A 20045-nucleotide genomic window follows, 5' to 3' on the forward strand; every position below is an offset into this window, starting at 1 on the left:
GGGAGCACACAGGGGGTCTATATACTATTGAGGGAGCACACAGGGGGTCTATATACTATTAAGGGAGCGCGAAGGGGGGTCTATATACTATGGAGGGAGCGCACAGGAGTTGTAGTTTTGCAGCAGGTTGGAGTAGAGCAATGTATAGTATAGTAATGGAATATACAGGAATATAATAGATTATGCTGGTATAGGGGAGTGCAGAGTGTCCAGTGCGGTGCTGGAGGACGGGTGACATGGCCGGTGGGCGGGGAGGTGGCGGGGGAGCCCCGGCCCACGAGTGGGTGTAGTTTGGGGCAGGAAGTGATGCTGATGTGTGGGGACTGAATGGTGAGAGCATGTGAAGGTGCTGCGGATGAGGAGACCCTCGCCATGACTGACCAGCGCTGCTGACGGTACAAGAGCCGGGTAAGGCTTCCTGAGGGGGGCGCTCTCGCTGCCGGCCGCCTTACCGTAGGGACTGTGACCACGTGGTACTAGGTGCGGGGCTGAGGGGACACGCTGGGAGTTGTAGTGCCACCCAGGGTGCAGGTACAGGTGCCCCTCACCGTCCTATGAGGGACCAGTCAGGTTCTCAGAGACGCGAGTTGTAATGGGACAGATGGGACGCCGCACACTCTGACGGAGATTTTGTCAAACTTTGACCTAATAAGAAAGGAAAAAAAGTTATGGCAGGAAGAGGAGGGGAGAGTAACATGGAGGTGGCCGAGCTGCAGAGAGAAGAGGAGGGGAGAGTAACATGGAGGTGGCCGAGCTGCAGAGAGAAGAGGAGGGGAGAGTAACATGGAGGTGGCCGAGCTGCAGAGAGAAGAGGAGGGGAGAGTAACATGGAGGTGGCCGAGCTGCAGAGAGAAGAGGAGGGGAGAGTAACATGGAGGTGGCCGAGCTGCAGAGAGAAGAGGAGGGGAGAGTAACATGGAGGTGGCCGAGCTGCAGAGAGAAGAGGAGGGGAGGGGGCCCTGTGCTGGCCGGCCGCGATAAGAGCCCATGTGCCGGGCACAAAAGAGCCGCACCACGTGGGGACAGGAGCAAGGCACGCCGAGCGGCTCATCAGCTGGGACTGCAGGCTGCTGCTCTCTGGTGTCAGCCGCTTATAGGCTGCTGCTGCTCTCTGGTGTCAGCCGCATATAGGCTGCTGCTGCTCTCTGGTGTCAGCCGCATATAGACTGACTGCTGGTGAGTGCAGGGTTCTGTCATCAGCTGTGAGTGCAGTTTGCTGCTCTCTGTTACTATAGGCTGTTACTTATAGGCTGACTGCAGCTCAATCATCAGCTGGTAAGTGCAGGCTGCTATTCTCTGGTATCAGCCACTTACAGGCTGACCGCAGTTCGCTACTTTATTTGTACTGTGGAAATATTCTTGTCCAGTTGAAAGAATAGATCATGTGATTGTCACTTGCAGGCAGGGTTGTAGGGCACCTGGTCACATGATCCTTTTTGTCCAAATTAAATGTCTTTTACTTTTAGCAGCATCTGTTCAATGTTTATATTTTTATCCCTTTCAGCAGTATAAATCTTCTACATTAGTGACTGTACCACCAGGCCCAGGCTGAAGCACTGGAGGCGGGCCGACCCACCCTTAGGGCCCTATTCCACAGTAACAATAATCCGCCGGATCGGCCCGATTCGGCCGATCGTTCATTTAGGGCCAGACCTAAAATCATCGTTCCCCCACCGCACATCCCTACGGTTGAATAGCGGTGCGTGGCGGGCGACCGACGATTTGACAAGCAGCAGCACCATACATTACCTGTCCAGGCTTCTCCGCGCTGTGTTCATCCTCGGGTCCCGCACGCTCTATCTTCAGGATGGCCGGTCAGCTGACAGGCCACACTCAGCCAATCACAGGCCGGGACCTCCGCGGCCTGTGATTGGCTGAGTGTGGCCTGTCAGCTGACCGGCCATTCTGAAGATAGAGCGCGCGGGACCCGGGGATGAAGACAGCGCAGAGAAGAAGCCTAGACAGGTAATGTATGAGGCTGCAAGAACATCGGTAACGATGTCCTTGCAGCGCTCGCTCAACAATCATAGGCCCAGTAAACGAGCGTCGATCTAGCAGATCGCCGCTCGTTTACATTGTTGATCGGGCCCTCCTCGGCCCGTGGAATAGGACCCTTAGTGGAAGGAAACCCTAGCCCCTCTATGATAGGGTTCCATTGATTCTAATGGAGTCATGTCATGGAGGGGCTGGAGTTTCTTCCCACTAAGGGTGGGTCGGCCACCTCCAGTGCTTCAGCCTGGAGGATGTGTCAGTACAGTAGCGCAATCATTCAAACTGTTTTGAAGCTCCCGGCATCATAATGATACATGATGCGCAGGGCCGTGATTCCCGTCCTTAGCTTATCCTCCGTGTATGGGCCGTTATCAGGGAACATGTGAATGCGCTGTAACTTTAAAATAGTCATTGTGTACTTACTAGACTAGAGTGCTAGGTCAGCACTCGGGTCCAGCCTGGGTCTACCCATCTAAAAGAACCCTAGGACATCCATGAGGGACGGTGCTATGTTCTGGAGCAGCGGTCTTTGATGTATGTGCTTGAGGGGGGTACCTATCTACCAATTCCCCAGATACCCTTTTAGGATACGTCAAAACATGGTATAAATATATGGGGTAAATCCTCTGACTTTCCTGCAGTATTTCAGCTTCTTACATAGAGATGACTGAACTCAGTATATTTTATGGACCACAATGTTTTTTACATGGTCTTACCCACTTTGCTGGTATGTAAATGATTCAGTTAATCTGCACCATTTCTACCACATTTCTGAACATACCCTTAGGACCAGTTCATATGGAGTAAATATCGTCGGAACCCCACCTGCCTCAGTGTGACACTGGTTCTCTATGGGAGGGCACGTGCGCCTCTGCTCTCTGCGGCTGTCCGCTCAAAGAAATGACATGTCATGCGGAGAGTGATGAAAGCAGAGGTGCGTGAGCCCTTCCATAGAGAAGCAGTGTCGCACTGAGGCAGGCGGGGTTCAGCCGATTTTTACTCCATATGAACTGGCCCTGTAGGTTGCCTTCACATTTACAGTATCGCAGTGGATTTTACACTGCGAGTTCCGCAGCTAAATCCAGTGCGATACTCTGTAGTGTCATTGCCTATGGCTCTTCAATTGAAAATCCGCTGCGAGAATGTAGCCCCTGCTCATTTAACCCATCAGCCCCTGGGCTAATACATACGTGTGAAGGCACCCTAAGATCAGTTTTGTCCAGTAGAAGATATTTATACTCATTTATGGGTGCACACATAGCGGCCTGACTGACATGTATGACTTCATATTCTGGTATGTAGGTTCCTGTGGGGCTTTATAGGTTTTCTTCTTCCGAGTGTTTCTTCTGTCTTAGATACGAGCACAGAGATGGGTTTTATATAGTTTATAGAGGGCATTTTTTCTGTTCTAATTTTACTTCCCTTCTTTTATTTCAGTCTAAACAGCATCATTGTGCTTGGGATAACATTTATGCAACAAGTTCTCCTAAGAGGACAGTTCTGTAACAAATCAGCTATGTGGAACTATAACCTAATGGTGTCTCCTGGTATAAAATAGGAAGCACTTAATATTTCGGAGGTGAACATCTGTCTAGTCTCTGGACTCTCCTATAGATATCAGTAAACATATTTTGCCGCCATTGTGAATATGTGGTGATCACTCACTCTCAATTCACTGGTAAAATCTGTCTTGAGAGAGGTGGTGATGAAGAAAGATTCACTGAGAGACCAGGTTACAGGTGAAGAGGAGGGAGAGCAGCTGCACCAAGACAAGCAGAGACAGAGTTTGCCCCAAATATTAGTAGCATGCCACTTATTTCTGTGGATTTTGCACAGAAAAGCCAAGGATTAGCCCCATTTTATAAGTGTGACAAACCCTTGTATTCAACCTGCACATTTGTTATGTGTGAACAAGAGGAACAGGATGTGTGAGCGGCAGTACTGCTGTATAATCTCCTCCTTGTCTGTGTGAGAAACAGAGAAGCAGGATCCCCTCTTCTCTATATTAAAGTGACTCTACCTACAATCTGTCCCCCCTCCAAACCGCTTGTACCTTCGCATAGCTGCTTTTAATCCAAGATCTGTCCTGGGGTCATTTCGACAGGTGATGCAGTTTTTTAATAAAAAAAAAAACACCTTTTAAACTTGCAGCACTGTGTCATATTTGCATGGCCTAGAGTGTGTATGCCCTAGGCTTGCACCGCCTCCCGTTCCCACCCCCTCCCCGCCCTCTTCATCATTAGGAATGCCCCTAGAACAATTTCTCCTATTCATCACCTGTGTGAACACTGCACATGAGCTGGATCATTAAGGCACCTGTGCAGTATTCTGGTGATGAATAGGAAAAATCCTGCCTGGGGGTATTCCTAGTGATGAGGAGGGACGAAGAGGCGGTGCAATCCTAGGGCATACACACTCTAGGCCACGCCAATTTGACACAGGGCTGCAAGTTTAAAAGTTGTTTTTTTAGGACTGCATCTCCTGCCGAAAGGACCCAGGACAGATCTTTGATTAATAGCAGCTATCTGGCGGTACAAGAGGTTGGGGGGGGGGGGTCAGATTGTGGGTGCACAAATTCTGTATGGGAGACATCATAGCCTCTCAGAGAAAACTGCTGATAAATGCATGTGTAAGTCACATATTCCTTATGTACACATATACTCTGAAAACCACCCTTAGACTACAGTTCCATTTTACTGCCTTTTATTCATGTATTCACTAGAGGGTTGTTAAACCCTAAAATATGGTTATTGGAGTGTAATTCAATTGGCAACATAAGTAACTTGTCTGATAAACCATGTGTATGTTATTTTTTTTTCCCCAGGAGGAGAACTAGAGAATAAGTCACATGCTTGGGAATATGGCTAAAGAGATCCGAGGCCAGTATGAACCTGTTGCAGAAATTGGCGTTGGAGCCTATGGAACTGTGTATAAGGCGCGGGATTTACAGAGCGGGAAATTTGTAGCTCTTAAGAATGTGCGGGTGCAGACCAATGAAAATGGGCTGCCTCTTTCTACAGTCAGGGAAGTGGCCCTGCTGAAACGCCTCGAACACTTTGACCATCCAAATATTGTAAAGTGAGTAAACTATATGAAAGAGTTAGCTGTATGAGAAGGCAATGTGTCATCTTCACACCCTCCTGAAAATAGCTGTTTACTTGCAAGGGTGTGCTGAAAAGTAGACTGGATGATTAATGGCAGGTTAAAGGACAATTCCACCCAAACTAATTTATTCTCTATTATTTTCAGTATACAGCGTCTAAACCCCCTAATATGAGCTGTGCTGTAGTTTGCATCTCACATTTCCACCTTACTTAGTTTACAAAATTGAGAATTTTGCACACCATTTTTCTTTTTTTTTTTTTTTTTGTGCCTTGACCGTTTGTCACTTTGTTTCCCATGAACATGGAGATTTTCTGGTCTGGGAGGAGCACCTTGAGCTTTTGCTGAAAAAGCTCAACTTTTTTGCACAAATAAGATGGCCTTATGGGAACTGACTGAATCACTTCTGGGGTGGCATCAAATAATGTCAGACACCTGTTGGAAACCAAAGAGGTAATTCTAGGCAACACTTAAAAGGCCCCACAGTGATTTATGTTCTGCGGAGTTTAGGAGATCAGGAGATGTGAAAATTCAAGGTGTTGTGACACCTCATTGATTTTGTTGGCTGCAGGTTCAGCAGAGTGGTAATGAGCTGAGAGGTTTCCATCAATCCTGCTTACTGTGATAGATGTTGGGATAAATAAAGGGTCTTTGGAGAGAGCTGTTCACCTAGAAATTGCAGAAAGAGGAAACTCCAGGGGGAGATTTATTTAATCTGCCTTAAATTTAGACAGCATAAAACTCGATGAGACTGGCAGAAGCGGTGCCAAATTTATCACAGTGGTGCATGCTGGGTAATATATTTGGATCACAAAGTTAGAGATGTTACACATGTTCTCCTTAGGACAACTCTTGGTTAGCTTACTTTCTGTGGCAAAATAAGGGTGTGTGCCATTAAAGGGGTATTTCCATCAGGATAAGGCTATGCCGATGGAAAAATGAAAGTTACACAGATTGACTGAGTCGACCATGAATAAACTAAAAAAAAAAATAACAAAAAATAGGCATTGAGACCCACAATGTATGCCGGGGAAAGGGGTTAAATAACCACATGAGAAAAAAAACCCATAGCTTACTGACCAGCGTGTACTAGGAAGAAAACAGAAAACTCTGCCTGGTTATTACTGGGAGGAAATGGCCCAGTCTTGAACCGGGTGAAGGGTTTGGTCTGGGTTCCTGTATTATTGAATATTGCTACAGACAGCACTATTCTTGCTATTAAAATACCAGAACACTAGAATGAAATGTAGAGGTGGATTGAGCATGTTCTCCACCCTCCCAGAATCATTTTCTTTGCACAAAAAAGTGCTGTGACAAGTGATCTGAATCTTGCAGAACTTGTTGTTTTTGTCATAGGAAGGTTGATGTTGTATGCAGGGGAGTTCATGAATGACGGTACATGTTGTGAGCTGGCTTTGTGGGTAAAAGGGGCAAATTATAAAAGTTGCAGAAAGTGTTGATTATTTGTTTTAAGGCCAAGATTGATGGTATTTTCTGAAATTGTGTAGTTTGTGATTAGCTCACGTGTTGCTGAGGTGAACGTGTATTGTAAGTGGTCACATGGCTCTGTTGCGAATAAGAAATTAAAAAATTGCAGAGCACCCTGTGCCTTTTGAGATTGAATGGGAATCGAGCAGCTCACTGCCAGAATGACCCAGATATGTGTCTAAAACAATTCAGCAAACCCTCCTGCCTATGGGGCTCCGAAGCAGATGGATGGTCTCACTGCATCTCTGCTGACAAAGTTGCATTGGGAAAAAAAGATGCAAATTTTCAACGCAGTATCGGAATCTGACCTGTACTGATTGCAGAGGGTGCCTTCTCCTATTAGTCAAGATTTCTGCTTCATCATGGATCGGATGGACATTGATGTTTCAGGCGAGAAACCTAAGAGGACAAACACCCTGTAGCTATTGCTGGAAGAACACAAGCTGGTGGTGGCAGTGCTATGGTCTGGGCAATGTCTTCATGGCATTCTCTGGGCTCACTCCATATTGGAGGCATTCTCAGCCGATTTGTGTGTGAATCCATTTAAAAAGATCCACCCAAGATGCACCAAAACATGCAGAATGCTTTCTCTAGGGCAGATGGGATCTTCCAGCAACACAATGCGATGTCATATGGCTAAAAATGTCCAACATTGGTTGGAAAGGCATGATAAGGACTTAGGGCATGATAAGGACTTGACCCCAATTGAGCATCTGTTGGACCACCTTGATCATCACCCCCACGCACCCTCCAGCAGCTGTGTGGTGCACTGCAGTCATTGTGGCTCCACATACCTGTGATTGTAATGGCCCAGAACGGTATTTATTGTCAGGCATCTGGAGATGTATTGTTGCTATTGGCAACCGTAGACAGTCTGTATTAGGGTCTATGTATTTGCTGCTCTTCCTTAGCTCTCTTGTAGTGATATTGTTTTCTGCTATGTATTTATTCAATATGTTGTTGTGTATTAATTGCTAATAATACAAGTGTTGAGCTTGATCAGTGCTCCTCCCCTGCAACCTATCACACTAGTGATTGGCCAGGGGAAAGCTAGCTCCGCCCACCTTTTAACCAGAAGGGCTGTGCGGTCTTGTCAGTGACAGTTGGTAGTCTGGCATTGCCAGAGTCACATCTAACCTCCCTACGTCACCTTAGTAATCCTGTCAGACTCCATCTTCAACCCCCTAATCTGTTTCCAGTCAGCCATAAGGACTAATACGTGTTTTCTAAGTCTGAGCAGGACATCTCTGTATTTATTAGTGCCTGCTGTTGGATTGGTGAAGTGATAGAGGGTCTCCCCTTCACTGTCCACATCTTCCTGGCTTCCAAGTCAGTGTGTCTATGCGTCTTCCTCCTACATGATAGTGAGCGCCGACAGCGTCCAGTCTCTTTACTAACTTCAAGTACCTATTCACACGTACCTTATAAAGGTGGAAAGCTATAAAGTCTCTGGAACAGGTCTGTCTCTTTGAAATCCTATTTATCCACCAAGTCTAAGCTATAGTAACCAAGGTAACCCTCCCCCTGAAGCAAAGGACTCTGATCAAGCCAACAGTTTGCCATCATCAGATGCCCCTGTGTTGGATTGTATATAGTTATCCTTCAAGTAAAATCTTGATATACTTTCACCGCTATTGTGTGAAGACTTTTATTAAAAATGATATGTCCCTGCGTGTATGCTGAAGAAAAGGGCCCAGCACCCTCAGACCCCACCGTGACAGGAAGGTTTCAGAAGGTGAGCCCTAAGGTTGCAATACACCACCCAGCAACACAATACCCTCAGCATATTACCATCAAAGGGACATGATATTTTTTTTGGCGTCACGCATAGGACATTATAATTTTTCTTGGCTTCACGCATAGGACACTATAATTTTTCTAGAAAAATTATAGTGTCCTATGCGTGACGCCAAAAAAAAATTATCATGTGCCATGGTGGTGTTATGGTAATATGCTGAGGGTATTGTGTTGCTGGGTGGTGTATTGCAACCTTAGTGCTCACCTTTTGAAACCTTCCTGTCGCGGTGGGGTCCGAGGGTGCTGGGGCCCTTGTCTTCAGAATACACGCAGGGACATATAATTTTTAATAAAAGTCTTCACACAATAGCGGTGGAAGTATATCAAGATTTTACTTGAAGGATAACTATATACAATCCAATACAGGGGCATCTGATGATGGCAAATAGAGATGAGCAAATTGGGTTCGAGTCGATCCTAACCCGAACGTTCGGTATTTGATTAGCTGGGGCTGCTGAACTTGGATAAAGCTCTAAGGTTGTCTGGAAAACATGAATACAGCCAATGACTATATCCGTTATTTCCACATAGCCTTAGGGCTTTATCCAACTTCAGCAGCCACCACTAATCAAATGCCGAAAGTTCGGGATCGGATCGACTCGAGCATGCTCGAGGTTCGCTCATCTTTAATGGCAAACTGTTAGCTTGATCAGAGTCCTTTGCTTCAGGGGGAGGGTTACCTTGGTTACTATACCTTAGACTTGGTGGATAAATAGGATTTCAAAGAGACAGACCTGTTCCAGAGACTTTATAGCTTTCCACCTTTTATAAGGTACGTGTGAATAGGTGCTTGAAGTTACTGAAGAGACTTGACGCTGTCGACGCTCACTATTATGTAGGAGGAAGACACATGGACACACTGACTTGGAAGCCAGGAAGATGTGGATGGTGAATGGGAGACCCTCTATCACTTCACCAATCCGACAGCAGGCACTAATAAATACAGAGGATGTCCTGCTGAGACTTTGAAGACACGTATTAGTCCTTATGGCTGACTGGAAACAGGTCAGATGGAGTCTGACAGGATTACTGAGGTGACGTAGGGAGGTTAGATGTGACTCTGGCAATGCCAGACTACCAACTGTCACTGACAAGACCGCACAGCCCTTTTGGGTAAAAGGTGGGTGGAGCTAGCTTTCCCCTGGCCAATCACTAGAGTGTGATAGGTTGCAGGGGAGGAGCACTGATCAAGCTCAACACTTGTATTATTACCAATTAATACACAACAACATATTGAATAAATACATAGCAGAAAACAATACCATTACAAGAGAGCTAAGGAAGAGCAGCAAATACATAGGCCATAATAAAGACTGTCTACGGTTGCCAATAGCAACAATACATCTCCAGACGCCTGACAATAAATACTGTTCTGGGCCATTACATGACCACCTAGCAGGACCTTATTGAGTAACTCCCAGCCCATCTAGCTGCTGTCTGTCCAGCACACGATGGTTACACTGGATATTAGTTGCTGGTCATAATAATGTGGCTCGACTATCATTTATGATCATTTTTCTTTTTTACAAGCCATTTTTAGGCCATACTTTAAGAATCTTCAGTATTCTGGCTGTAATTGAAAACAATGACCTTCATACATGACGTGAATTTGTGGTCAGTTTGCTGGTTGAACACTCCTGACTCTGCACAAATCACCAACATAGGGCAGAATTTTACATACTGACTCACTCAGTGAGCGGTCTACAGAACTCGCATAACCGAATAAAAATTTCCAGGCATATTTGCAATGGGCTATGAAGTGGAAAGGCCACAATGGAGCAGAGTTATGCCTGGGTGACCAAAACTATGTATTTTGTGTTATTTCCCACACTCAGTCCTATTTGAGGATGCCAGAATGTCATGTCTCTGCGGTGTGATGAGTACATATAACCAGAATACAGGAGGTAGTCTATGCATTTCTATTTAGACTACCTATGTTCAAAAAAGGCCAAGCTACCACAATTTAAGCAATTGCACAATTACTTTATTGAATCATAAAAACAAAACAAATAAAACCGGAAGAATCAGCACTGAAAACGTGACTTTCAGGGTATCATAATGGATGCTGAATTGCCACACGTGGCGACACGCGTTTCATCATTCACCTTTGTCAAGAGACCACTCCTTGACAAAGGCGAATTCTGAAACGTGGGTCCTGCATGTGGTAATTCCGGGGTCCAATGTGGAACTACTCCTTGGGTAATATATGCACGGCATAGCACTTTATTATCTGTTAGTTATGTTGCACAATGCACTTGGCACTTTATTGCTATAACATATCATTGCCCCATGTGATATGAGTTATGTATGTTTACAGTCATATTATCTTTTATTGAAATATATTATCATATCATAATTTATACCCGGAAAGCCACGTTTTAAATGTATTGTTTTATCAAACGGCATATCAAAAGAACGGCGCTGGCGCTGGGAAACCGGTGCCGCAGTCCTTTTTTTTTTAAATGCAGTTTAGTCCCTGCGCACAACACCAGTCTTATTACCGGGGCTGAAGCACTGGAGGTGGGCTGGCCTGCCCCCAGTAGGGGGAAACCCCCTTCCCTCTATGATGTAGCTCCATTGATTTTAATGGAGCTGCGTTGATGCCTTATGAAGAGGAGGGTGGCCTCCTTGAAATGCGTAGCTGAATCCAAATAAAGAACTTTTTTCACCAATATGGGATCAGGGTCCGGTAACATTGAGGAAACCCAGTGATCCAGACATTAGACTCCTGGTCCAAACGGACTGGGCCAGGAAAGCCACCGTTTTTGTAACTTTTTCTTTATGCTAATCTTGGTGACGGAATTGCTGGCCAAGTTACCGGAAGGTGGCGGGCTGCAATTTCGAGTTTTGAATAGTGTCATGCCTAATTCAGTACGGCCCCATCAGTTGAGTGTGCATACTGTGTACTCATTTTTGTGGCTCCCTCAGAGTTAGTCTTCCAGCACATGCAGTATTGCTTTTTTTCTTTCATATATTTATCAGCCTTTACATGTTACTGTAATAAACAACAGAGGGAACTAAGAATCCTGAAATCTGTGACTTCTCTTTTAAAGTTCTCTTATTCTAGGCATGCCTTTCACCCAGACAGGAGAACTGCATGCCTCTTTTCCGTTGTCCACGGAAACATGTTGTAATGCTGCCTGAGCAAGTGTTGCAGTGTAGCCCTAAGAGTGTTGAACCACCAATGATCCTCAGGTTCTGCTTTACTGATTTAATCTATTGGGGCCTAAAGATGACAGCTGTGAAACACTTCTGCAGCTTCCATGAGTTATGAGGGTATTAGGGAACATTTCCTTATAGGAGTAATACATACCAAGCAGTGATGACACTAGTACGGCACGTAATAGCCAAGACCACTGCACGTCCACACTTTGACTTGGGGATTGGCTTAGTGGGCAATTCCTGTGGGGTTGATGTGTCGGAAGAAGCAGTGGGGACCAAGAGATATCGGATCGGCAGCTGTGGGGGATCAGGCATTGGAGAATTCATTATTTTCTTGTTTTTTTTTATTGCTGTGGGCTAACCTCTTCTTTTTTTTTCTTTTTTTTTTTTATCTGGGGCTGAGCAAGAAGCGCCAAAAACTTTAGGAAACCCCTCAGTATATGTGTCAGGAAATCTGAATAAAAAACAACAAAGGTTACTCCCATCTTGGATTTTTGAGCGGCTTTGTTTGAGAAAAACCTGACGTAAACCCATAAATCTGTCAGAAAAATTTAAAACATGGTAAAAACGTTACAAAAAGTGTTGGATTTCTGGGCCATTGTATTAGTAAGTGTTGGATTTCTAGTAAATCTGGGCCATTGTATTAGTAACCCTTGTTTTTCAAGTGCTATAAAGATGTCTGTGAGCAAAACACTAGGAAAGAATGCCATGCCTAGAGTATACTGCATCATACTGAAAGCAAAAAAAGCACAAATGCCAGCAGGTACACCTGCTTTATTTGCATACAGTCAGAAACTTTTACACAAGCCCCAGTTTGTGCTAACATTTTGTGACTTCTACACTGTTTGAGCCACAATTCAAAATGTAGAGGGGCACAACCTGCCGCACAAGGCAACAACTGGTGCAAGAAGTCCAAAACCACTCTGTGTCACTGTTATGGGCAGTTCCTGTGTCACAGTAGGTGAGTGACTTTTTTTTATGTCACTCTATTTGAGCCTATTTAAATTTTTCTTTTTCAGTGGCTGGACAACCCTTTAATTCCTCCTTCCCCCATTTGTGATGTTTCATATTTCCCCATAAACTTCTTTAATATAAAAACATGTGTAGACACCACTAACTGTACTGCATGATATAAAGATACCAGAAAACATTAGCACTGGCCATTGCTTTTCCCAGTACTGTACCGTACAGTCCTTTTTAAGCTTCGAACACAGTGATTATCACTTCGTCTGTTCAATCATAAAAACAGATCTGTTTGCTCAAATGCCCCTCGTGTAGTAGATTACAGAAATCTTTCTGTTTGTAGTCTCTCTGTGTTGGTTCAATTCCTGCTTTTGTCAAAACGTAGTGACCAAAATAATGTGTGGATCCTGACTCATAAATACACAATAGATGTGATTTTGATGGTACTAGAGTGTATTTATCAGCGTCTCCCGTTTCATGATGGCTACAGGATTACTAGCACCTACGTGATCTGCCTCGCAGTATTACAGATGAAGGTGATCAGGATTGTCTGCACACCCTAGAGTCAGAAAGACCTGAATGATGAAGGTGATATGTTAGCCACTGGCATATAATGATCCATCCTCCATTAACAGAATCCGAGTGTCCAGTATGTTGCTGCTGGATACAGCTTTGTTCTGTTCCCTGGCTTGCTATAAATAATAGCTCCCATAGATATGTGTTGCACCCCAGTCTTACCTCCAGTGCAGCCATTAGGATACAGTCAGTACCATATACAAGCCTTTGCCCCTTTACCCTATTCAGGGAGTTGTTCCTGTGGCAGAGCTTCATTGCATGCGGGGTAGTGCAGTACTCCCCTGTAATTCAAGAATCTTATGGTAATAAATGGCTTCTGTACAGTGTGTAAGTGTGGTCTTTTTGAAGTTCTATACAAAGGATAAGCTTTGCACCCAAGCGTGAAGCAGCCACTATAGATCACATTCATTCTGACTTTCTAAAAGGAAATAAAATCAGGTAGATTTATTTTTGAAACCAGAGGCTGATATATTTCCCTTTGTGTCCTTTTCACATAAGGACTGCTGCACTTTTTTTTTTTTTTTTTTTTTTTTTAAATAATGCCTCTTTGCAATGTTATATGACATTATTTTTCCACTTTCAATGTAATTACACTGTGTAAATGAGGTCAGATGGAAAAGGAAGCGGCTGATCTTATTTCACTGCGTCTTGTATGGTCTCGGTGACATGCTGTTCTTGACGTCTTACTTATGAGACTCCCTACAGTAGTAGTCTACTACCTGTAACCCTTCAGCTGTTTTGCAGCCGCTGGAAGACCACAGGTTGGACTCTACAGTCAGGTTAAAGGGAACCCTGTTCAGACTGCTGCGTCTTTAGAGACTCTTCAAGGGATAATACAAACCATGCAGGCTGGCACCATGCAAAAAATATATAAAGGGGAGTGCAAGTCCTAACAATCTGAACCACATATAGACAAGAAAAAGAGTTTGAAAAAGAATGGACTGCACCTCACTGGTAATCACTGGAAGATCAAAATAATTGAGAATTTTTATTTACATAAATGCAAGGAACAAACAAGGAAGATTAAAAACCATTAAAATACAACATCTTCACCGGCCAGAATATGGCCCAGTGAACCAAAGCCCACCAATATAGTATCTCAAGTGTTCGCCGTGTCACATAAATAATAATGACAAAATAAATAACATATTATGCAAAAATAAATAATGTAAATACCAAGGTAGTAAATAATAGGTTACTAATTCCTACAACTCAATCCCAAAAAGTAAGTGTGGTGCAACAAATACAAAGTCAAGTTTAAAGTGCTAGTGCAAAGGTATTGTGCAAAGAGAAAAGGGTATTAGACGATATGGCGTTCACATGGTGGGCCAGGACAGAACATCCCACGCGTTCCGTCAACCAGACTTCATCAGGGATTCCCTGTTGACGGAACGCATGGGATTCCTTATTTTTGCATAATATGTTATTTATTTTGTCATTATTATTTATGTGACCTGGCAAACACTTGAGATACTATATTGGTGGGCTTTGGTTCACTACGCCATATTCTGGCTGGTGAAGATGTTGTATTTTAATTGTTTTTAATCTTCCTTGTTTGTTCCTTGCATTTATGTAAAGAAAAATTATCAAGTATTTTGATCTTCTGATTACCAGTGAGGTGCAGTCCATTCTTTTTCAATCTTTTTTTTTTTTTTTTTCTTGTCTTCAAAGGATAAAGCATTCCATTCACATGGATGGTGCGTCTTCTGACTTCATAGGAATCTCTGGATCCTTCCTCTTTGCAGTGGCTTCCTAACACCGCTTATAGAGGGTTCCCATTCCCCTCTACACGACAACCAGCGTCTGCAGAAGCGATCTATGGCTATCCTCAATTTCCTCTGCCATTATTTGGATGCTAGGCTGCCGTCATTATAAGGATACAACCATAATGCATTGCAGCAACGTTTATCTATTTGTAGTTTCCATGTATTTTAGCAGCCTCATATGTCAGGTGTTTTCTTCTCCAGTAGATCAGTGATGTGTGTTCCCTTGTGTGAAGCTTGCCGAAATGTCATCTTTTTAAAATGCCGAATTGACATTTTCATTACATAGTCATGTGAGGGAGGATTTTGGGCTGGTTCAGCACACTTTTACTGAAAGAGTTAAACCGAGATAACGCAACCAGAGTAGCTGAGTCTATTTATCTTGTTCATGATGCAGTTACTGCCTGGTGATCCTATCTCATGTGCTTGTGCCTTGTTGAGCTGTAAGCAGATCCCATATTATGGTAATTGTGGCTTTATCTCTGAAGCGCAGTCTGCTGCTTTCCTTTATCTTGAGTGAGGACAAAAATACTAAAAAAAAACAAAACACAAAATGAACAAAAGTAGGTAGAAGCATGATCTGCTTATTTAATGGCCTATAGAAATAGCAGAAATGTGCTGAATTTCTACATTTGCCTCCTTGTGTTACATTTTTTCCCTCCTAAGTTATTGTCACTTGCTTTTGGAAGCAGCAGCCTATGCTGCAGTTGTTATGAAAGGGCCCAATGTGAAGCAGTGTAGATCTGCGCTATGTGAAACGCCCAAATGTACTGCTATATACTCATGTCTCTGAACATCACCCAAGTCCAAGCCTACTAACACTGGTCCGACCATATGAACATCTGTAGTGGGTGGTCAGTAGAGATGAGCGAACCTCAAGCAAGCTCGAGTCGATCCGATCCCGAACTTTCGGCATTTGATTAGTGGTGGCTGCTGAAGTTGGATAAAGCCCTATGGCTATGTGGAAAACATGGATATAGTCATTGGCTGTATCCATGTTTTCCAGACAACCTTAGAGCTTTATCCAAGTTCAGCAGCCCCAGCTAATCAAACACCGAACGTTCGGGTTCGGATCGACTCGAACCCAAACCTGGTTCGCTCATCTCTAGTGGTCAGTGTAACGGGACTGATTACAATAATTTACTATTGTCTGTTTTTTTTTTTTTTTCCCTTTTTTTCTTTTTTAGGCTGATGGATGTTTGCGCTTCTGCACGGACAGACAGAGAAACAAAAGTTACCCTAGTTTTTGAGCATGTGGATCAAGACCTCAAGACTTATTTGAATAAAGTTCCTCCTCCTGGCTTACCACTCGATACCATTAAGGTACACCATGTTATGTCCACCAACATTGAGTTAAAGGGGTTATCCACCTAAGAGCTAGAAAGGAAATGCTAGCTGGTCTTTTTTACAAAGCACCCCTGAGTATTTTGAGTTGTTTCCTATCTTTCTAGCTGCTGCCATTCTTAAGTTACAAGTTTTTCTAAAAGCCGTTTTATGTCCAGGATGGCTCGGGCCAGGAAGCTACATTTTCCATCATGAATCTCCCTGATTGGTCCGTTTGCGTACTTGCACCCTTAGCTTTCTTTCCTGCCCACTGCGGTCATTACTAATGCACAGTAAATACAGGACAGTTTTTTTTTTTTTTTTCCCCCCCTGCTGATCACCCCAGTATGTATTCCATACTAGCTGATGATGTAGCAGAGCTGATGCGTTGCTGTAACTATATGCTGCATAATTGGCATCTTTTTTCAGGGGGGTGTAGTGTAGGTTTAGATCTCTGCTTGCTGACTGTGAATGAAAACATTCTAGTTCCACACAGACTCTAAAAACATACATAACACAGACAGGTACATATGGCTGCATTCACTGACGGCAAGCAGAGTTAGCACTATAACTCTACATATTACAGAAACCTAGGCTCAGGGACACATGTAAGTCTATGGAAGCAGGGGAAAGTCTATGGCGCTGGAAAGCCAGTGCGGTCCATTTTTTTGAACCGCGGCCCAGTTCCTGTGTACAGCGCCATTCTATCCACAGGTACCGGGTCGGGGCCAAAGCACTGGAGGTGGGCCGCGCCGCCCCCCCAGTGGGAGGAATCCCCCGTTCCTCTATGATGCGGCTATATTGATTTTACCGTGCGGCCCGGCCTGCCTCCAGTGCTTCAGCCCCTGCCCGGTACCCGTGGAACCATAGAACGGCGCCATACAAGGGAACCGGGTCACGGTTCAAAAAATGGTCCGCGGCATCACCTTCCCCGCGCCGGCGCCAGTCTATCCGTGGGTCATGCTAAAGCGAATGTACCTGATGGTACATTCACTTTAAAGGTTTTGTCTGGCATTAGCAAATTTTTCCTATGTAGCTTTGGTCATATATAAAATAATAATAAACATCCTATGCTTACCTGTCAGAACTCCTCTGGTGTCCTGCAGGCAATGTCTCCGGAACTCGGTTTTTCAGATTTTTGGATAACCCCCTTTTAGGCACATATGTGCAACCAAATGAGGGTCTGGATCTGTCTGTTATATTTTGGACATCAGGTTCAAGAAGTAGCATCCTCCATACCCCCAAAAGTAGGGAGAGTTGTTACTATGTGAATAGTGCAGCCCAAGAAGATATATATTTTTTTTCTTTAATAAATTTAATGTAAAGTAACAAAGTTTTTTATCCTTCCCCATGAAGACCTCACCCAAGAAAATGTTATAGTTAGAAAGAAATCTGGAATAAGTGATCAGACTAGTCAATGCTGCTTTTGTTGGTATTAAATGTGCGCCCTGAGAATGCGGCTTTGTGTGGCTGTATGTGCGGATGCTGGGATGTGCTCTGTGTGGATGCCTCGGATGATGAGCTTTGATTTCTAAATGAGCGTACACATTCCTTGGACTAGTTGACCTGGAAGTTGTGGAGAAGGTTTAATACACAAGGATCCTGCCTCCTTCCCCTTGATTGAGTTTTCATTAGAACAATGAGCGTGAGTCATGGGCAGATGAGGCCGAGCAGCTGCAGCCACACTGAATGGTGTTTGTTTTACAGTTGACTTGATATTCAGTAACCTCCTATTGCATTTGTCGATGTTCTGCTCCGGAGAAGCCTCCAGGAAAATACTGTAAATGATGTGCACTACAGTTTACCAGTGCTTGTACAAATTGCCAAGTATTTCCTCATTGTAGCATTTGCTTAACACTTGTATGTTTTCCTCTACGTCCGTTTCTTGAAAAAGCCAGTTTAACCAGCAGATGACCAGACACCCTGTAGCATCTATATACACTCGCTGACAAAAACTAAGCCCCCAGATAAAATATTGGATTGCTGCAATACTTGGTTGCAGTTATATCTCAGATGTGTAAATGATGACAGGTGTGGTCTGATCAGACATGAGGTCTTACCAGAAAATGACACAGAATTGCTTTCCTAGCGCTCAGGTGCTACTTTTGGTTAGTGTATGTATTGGTGAGGAGTGGTGACCGCTAGATATGCTTCTATTATGCACTCCAAGAAACTTTGCCCAATTGACAGACTTTTAGGTGACGGGGTGCTTTATTGGACTGAGAAGGTAGGTGGTTACGTGATTGCACACAGGCTTTAGACTGCCCAGACATGCCACCAGTAAAGAGGAAAGCTTGATCTGTCAAGAAGCAGTGTTCACAGTTTCTTTGTCCGACACAGGTGACACCTTTATTATACACCCCTGTGTCTGTCCAGATCATTTTCAGAAGAAGGACTCTGTGTTTTTTTTTTTTTTTTTTTTTTTCGCATGTCCTTCATTTGCAATGTTGTGATGCGCTTGAAAAATGCATTGCAATGGACTAGAACCATATGATTTTTTGTGACATATTCAGGGCCTGTTTGGGATCCAACAACAGCCTCAGGGTGAGTGAGAATTCCCCAGAAATGTCTTGGCCAGATTGCAGCATTTGGCTACGCAGTTGCCAGATTTATTTCTAAAGAAGCATTTCTTGTGAGCCAGTTTTGGCAAACTGAGTGTGAAGCATCTGCAGGGTCAACAGAAACATCTGTGGGCAAATGTGCTGCAAAATGCCATGCAGAACCCATATCCATGCCCAACTGGATGTCATCTCAATGAAGGTGCCCAACTGGGTACCAGAGCCCTTTTTCAGTACAGGTTCGGTTTAGTTCAGTACAATTTTTATTTGATTCTTTGCTTAAAACTTTTTTTGGGTGTGTCAGTCACTCATGAGGGCAGTAGGAGGTGGCACACAGATGTGTTTGGGGTGACTGTATATCTAGTGTATTCTAATATGCTGCCTATTTAGACAACATGTCTACTTAAAATTTTTATTGTATGAAATTATTCTCCATAACTAGTATCGCCATATGCCTAACAATCTGCACAATAAAGTTATTGTTTCAATAACAACATTGTTTTTCCACTATTGTAAAATGATTCATATAACTTAAATGTTACCTGCATGTTCTCAAAACAAACACATCATCTGACATATCAGAAACTTGTATTCGTGGGGGTCTGGGTGCTGAGACCCCCGCCAATTGTTAGCATGAAGGGACAGACGCACCCAGCAGCTCACACTCTGCCCCTTTATCTCCACTCTTAACTGCTATAGCGATCAGTTTATTGTAAGTCTGTGGGACTTCTGGCAAGTCCGTATACTGGGAGTCCCGTAGTCTTACATTATGGCTATACACCACTCACAGTAGCTGTTTAGAGCGGAGATAAAGGGGGACAGTGTACGCTATTGAGTCCTTCTGATCAGCACCCGGTCTGCCACCAATACAAACTTCTAAAATTCGCTGTGACATGTGACATGTTAGTGATGGTTACACTTTATGGGTCCAAAAATTGTTGGTAATTGTAAACTTATTTTGCCTGTATTTTTCCCAGAAATGTTTTTAGTTGAAAACATAATTTCTCAAGGATAAGACTAATATATTAATGTATATATGTTACTTTCTGTGTCTTCTGCAGAACCTGATGAGGCAGTTCCTCTCTGGCTTAGAGTTCCTCCATTTGAACTGCATTGTGCACCGTGACCTGAAGCCTGAAAACATCCTGGTTACCAGCTGTGGACAAGTTAAACTAGCCGACTTTGGCCTTGCACGGATTTACAGCTGTCAGATGGCCCTAACCCCTGTGGTAATTTAAAAATATTAGTTCTTGTGTTCCCTATATGTGAAGGAGTAAACTGGAGCCATACAGATCTGCCGCAAGCTTATGCCTCCAACAAC

At 43.9% G+C, this 20045-nt stretch overlaps 1 protein-coding gene across 1 annotated transcript in view; it reads left to right on the forward strand.

The window, feature by feature from the left end:
- Positions 1-303: 303 nt before the first annotated feature.
- Positions 304-20045, forward strand: part of CDK4 (cyclin dependent kinase 4) — a 28420-nt gene continuing 8678 nt past the window's right edge. Inside the window, exons 1-4 of the mRNA XM_069970328.1 lie at positions 304-408; positions 4817-5070; positions 16031-16166; positions 19786-19953. Of these exons, the coding sequence (XP_069826429.1) occupies positions 4841-5070; positions 16031-16166; positions 19786-19953 (534 nt within the window). The 5' untranslated portion in view covers positions 304-408; positions 4817-4840. The remainder of the gene's footprint in view (positions 409-4816; positions 5071-16030; positions 16167-19785; positions 19954-20045) is intronic.

This window comes from Dendropsophus ebraccatus, chromosome 5 (genome assembly GCF_027789765.1).
Source record: "Dendropsophus ebraccatus isolate aDenEbr1 chromosome 5, aDenEbr1.pat, whole genome shotgun sequence".
Taxonomy (NCBI): Eukaryota; Metazoa; Chordata; class Amphibia; order Anura; family Hylidae; genus Dendropsophus; species Dendropsophus ebraccatus.